A 3887-nucleotide genomic window follows, 5' to 3' on the forward strand; every position below is an offset into this window, starting at 1 on the left:
ATAGACAGAAATGATGAATGGATAGGGGGATAGATGGATGATGGATGAATGGATGGACAGAGAACTGCACAGATAGACTGAAATGATGAATGGATGGAGAGAAAGATGGATGGACAGATGAATGGATGGACAGAGAAGTGCAGATAGACAGAAATGATGAATGGATGGAGGGAAAGATGGATGGACAGATGAATGGATGGACAGAGAACTGCACAGATAGACTGAAATGATGAATGGATGGAGGGAAAGATGGATGACGGATGAATGGATGGACAGAGAAATGCACAGATAAACAGAAAGGATGAATGGATGAGAGATGGATGGACGATGAATGGATGGACAGAGAACTGCACAGATAGACTGAAATGATGAATGGATGGAGGGATAGATGGATGACGGATGAATGGATGGACAGAGAACTGCACAGATAGACTGAAATGATGAATGGATGGAGGGATAGATGGATGATGGATGAATGGATGGATGGAGAAATGCACAGATAGACAAAAATGACAGATGGATAAATGGGATGGATAAATGGATGGAAAGAAAGATGCACAGATATACAGAAATGATGAATGGACGGAGGGACAGATAATCAGAAACGATAGATGGATAAATAAAATATTCCCTGTTTGTGAATTTAAGGCAGTTCTTCAGTTCTGTGTGTTTCAGCTCCACATGAGCTTAAGCACTTACTCTGGCGCTGATGGACGAGTACGGCTTGTCAAAGAGAGCCCATATCTTCCTCTGCCAGCCTCTAGAGCTCCTGGATTGCCGTTTTTGACCTGATTCCTCCTCTTTCTTCATCCCTGCAGGTTTAATCTCAGCCAAAGCCTTCAGGTTCTCCTTATTCTGTCGAAAGGTCTCCCAGCAGCAGGGCTCCACATCTGCACTGCTAATACCCCAGAAGGTGAACTCCTCTTCCAGCAAAAGCCCACACAGGTTGCTGGGACAGTGCAGTTTCCCACTTCTATAATACTGCAGCACATGAGCGAAGACTTCAGGGTGGCGATCAAAAAAAAGCTCTGAAGGAGGCTTCTCAGTGTCCACCAGCTCAGCCAAACGGGACCCCGGAAGGCTCATAAGGGTGGTCCTGAGGGTCTCATGTTTTACCCCTCCCACATTCAGCATGATTTTTTCACTGCTGCCCTCAGAGGCTTCAAGTGAAGAAACACCCACAGAGCTCATAGTGAGTTTCAACAGCTGGAATTCTGCAGATGTCTGGTAGTTTTCTGTGATCCTTTTAAAAAGATAGGTTCATTATTTATGAATTTGTTACACAAAACAAGAGTATTACATCAAATCACTGAATATAAAACACTCAATAATGAAATCAAAAGAACATGTACACTCACTGGCCACTTTATTAGGTACACTTATCCAACTGCTTGTTAATGCAAATTTCTAATTAGCCAATCACATGGCAGCAACTCAATGCGTTTAGGCGTGTAGACATGGTCAAGACGATCTGCTGCAGTTCAAACTGAGCATCAGAATGGGGAAGAAAGGTGATTTAAGTGACTTGAATGTGGCATGGTTGTTGGTGCCAGATGGGCTGGTCTGAGTATTTCAGAAACTGCTGATCTACTGGGAACTTTCATTCACAACCATCTCTAGGGTTTGCAGAGAATGGTCCAAAAAAGAGAAACTATCCAGTGAGCGGCAGTTCTGTGGGCGCAAATGCCTTGTTGATGCCACAGGTCAGAGGAGAATGGCCAGACTGGTTCCAGCTGATAAGGTAACAGTAACTCAAATTTGCATCATGGATGTGCAGCCGAAAAATCTGCAGCAACTGCGTGATGCTATCATGTCAATATGGACCAAAATCTCTGAGGAATATTTCCAGTAACGAAGCATTAAGGCAGTTCTGAAGGCAAAAGGGGGTCCAACCCGGTACAAGTATGGTGTACCTAATAAAGTGGCCGTTGAGTGTACAGTTGAAGTCTTATTATTTATATATATATATATATATATATATATATATATATATATATATATATATATATATATATATATATATATAATATTATTTATTAAATATATATATATATACTGTTTTTGTAATATGTAGGTGCACTATATTCATTATTTAGTGCATAAATTCAATAAAATATTTATCTTTCCTATTTTTATAAGATGTTTTTTATTAATTTTTTTTACATTTTTATAATTATTTATGTAAGAATTTTGAGATGTACATGTATATTTATTTTTTTTATTTTAGAGATGAACAATAATATGAAAACTAGATTTTCCTACATTATTCTCATGTTAAATATTTTGATAGCTGTTTAGTTTAAAACTCTTTGACTGCCGCTTTACCAAATGTTTGACCATATTTTGACTGTTTTAAATAATGACTGTTAAAGTAATTTAAAGAACGACTGTTTTAAATAATATTTTACACTGCACAGCATTGTTGGTTTACAAAAAAAAAAAAAAAAAGTCAAATAAACATAATCCTGTTGCACTACTATTCTTGATTTTGGCTTTATTGCAAAAACAACAAGAAAACATTAAATGAGAATCTAAAATATTTAATGGCCTACTTCAAAAAATAAAGATGATTTAGTATTCAAAAATGTTTCATTTTAATTTGATTTTGCTGTAAATATTCAATTCAGTTCAATTCACCTTTATTTGTATAGCGCTTATACAATGTAGATTGTGTCAAAGCAGCTTCACATAAAAGGTCATAGTAAATTGGTATGTATGGTTATATGTTTGTAAAATGTATTTATATTATTATTATTTATTATTATTATTATTATTATTTCCTTGTATTTAAACCTACATGTACAATTGCATATTTGTTTATTTTTGTCTAAAGTGAGCGCTAACCCGCTGTTGGGTTGGTATGGGTCTGGGGTTTGCATTGTTGTTGTTTCTCATTTGAAAACTGAAAATCAATAAAAAATATCAAAAACAAAAATGTTTCATTTTGAATATTTAAAAAATAAATTGGTCTTACACTTCATATTTTCAGCTTTTTCATAGTATATGTATTAATTCTGGTTCTTTTACCATAAACCGACCTATCAACCATTTGGTAGAGGTTGATATTTTAGAAATGATGCATGTATTGAGTGTGTTAACTAGCGACAAGAAATGCAATCCAAAATAAATTTTCATGGTGGGGAAGTTTAAGAGTTAAAGCGTTCAAAAATAGTGATGCAAAATAATGCTTTTTCAGATTTACTGCATATCACCAAAAGACTACTGAATCAGACAACAGTGAAATATCTAAACTTATAAATAATGTAAACATTATATATCATTATATTACTATTTGTCTTATACATTTAAAGATAAATAAAAGCTTTTCTTTGTTAGTTAAATAATATAAATTGTAATTTAGTCATGCATCATTTGTCTAATAATGAATCATCAGTCTAAAAACTTTCATTTTTGGCTAAAAGCTGAATAATCAATTCGACAACTGTATAAAAGATAAACGGATCTTACCTTGTCAAGGAAGCTTTTCACACTATGAATCAAACTGTAATATTTCCTTCACAGGTCTTGGTTGTGTTGGTGAGCTTGTACTGTAACTTGGAGTTGTGAAACACTTACACAACCTTTGCAGTTTTATACTTCTTTGCAGACCAGCCTCCAGAAATCCCAGCAGACAAGCCCTCGTTCACTAAAGAATGTTCTGCTAGTCTTTTCCATGTGCATCTGATGAAAGCCAGATGTTCTGCGATGACATTTGAACTTCCTGTCATTAATAGACATTGTTGCCTGATGCATAGAAATTAAGGCTCGATTTGTTGAATATCATCTGCAGAAATTCATAGCATGCAAAGACTCCAGAACTCCAGCTGAACCATGGCATCCTCTTACTACGACAGATTAAGGGACAAAAATTAGTATTGCAGTAGATA

General features: G+C 35.4%; 1 protein-coding gene across 1 annotated transcript in view; it reads right to left on the minus strand.

The window, feature by feature from the left end:
* LOC130218633 (potassium voltage-gated channel subfamily C member 1) overlaps positions 1 to 3575 on the minus strand; it is a 9422-nt gene extending 5847 nt beyond the window's left edge. The window contains exons 1-2 of the mRNA XM_056450876.1: positions 3469 to 3575; positions 700 to 1243 (exon numbers count right to left, since the gene is read on the minus strand). Coding sequence (XP_056306851.1) covers positions 700 to 1191 — 492 coding nt within the window. The 5' untranslated portion in view covers positions 1192 to 1243; positions 3469 to 3575. The remainder of the gene's footprint in view (positions 1 to 699; positions 1244 to 3468) is intronic.
* Between the last annotated feature and the right edge of the window lie 312 nt (positions 3576 to 3887).

This window comes from Danio aesculapii, chromosome 24 (genome assembly GCF_903798145.1).
Source record: "Danio aesculapii chromosome 24, fDanAes4.1, whole genome shotgun sequence".
Lineage (NCBI taxonomy): Eukaryota > Metazoa > Chordata > Actinopteri > Cypriniformes > Danionidae > Danio > Danio aesculapii.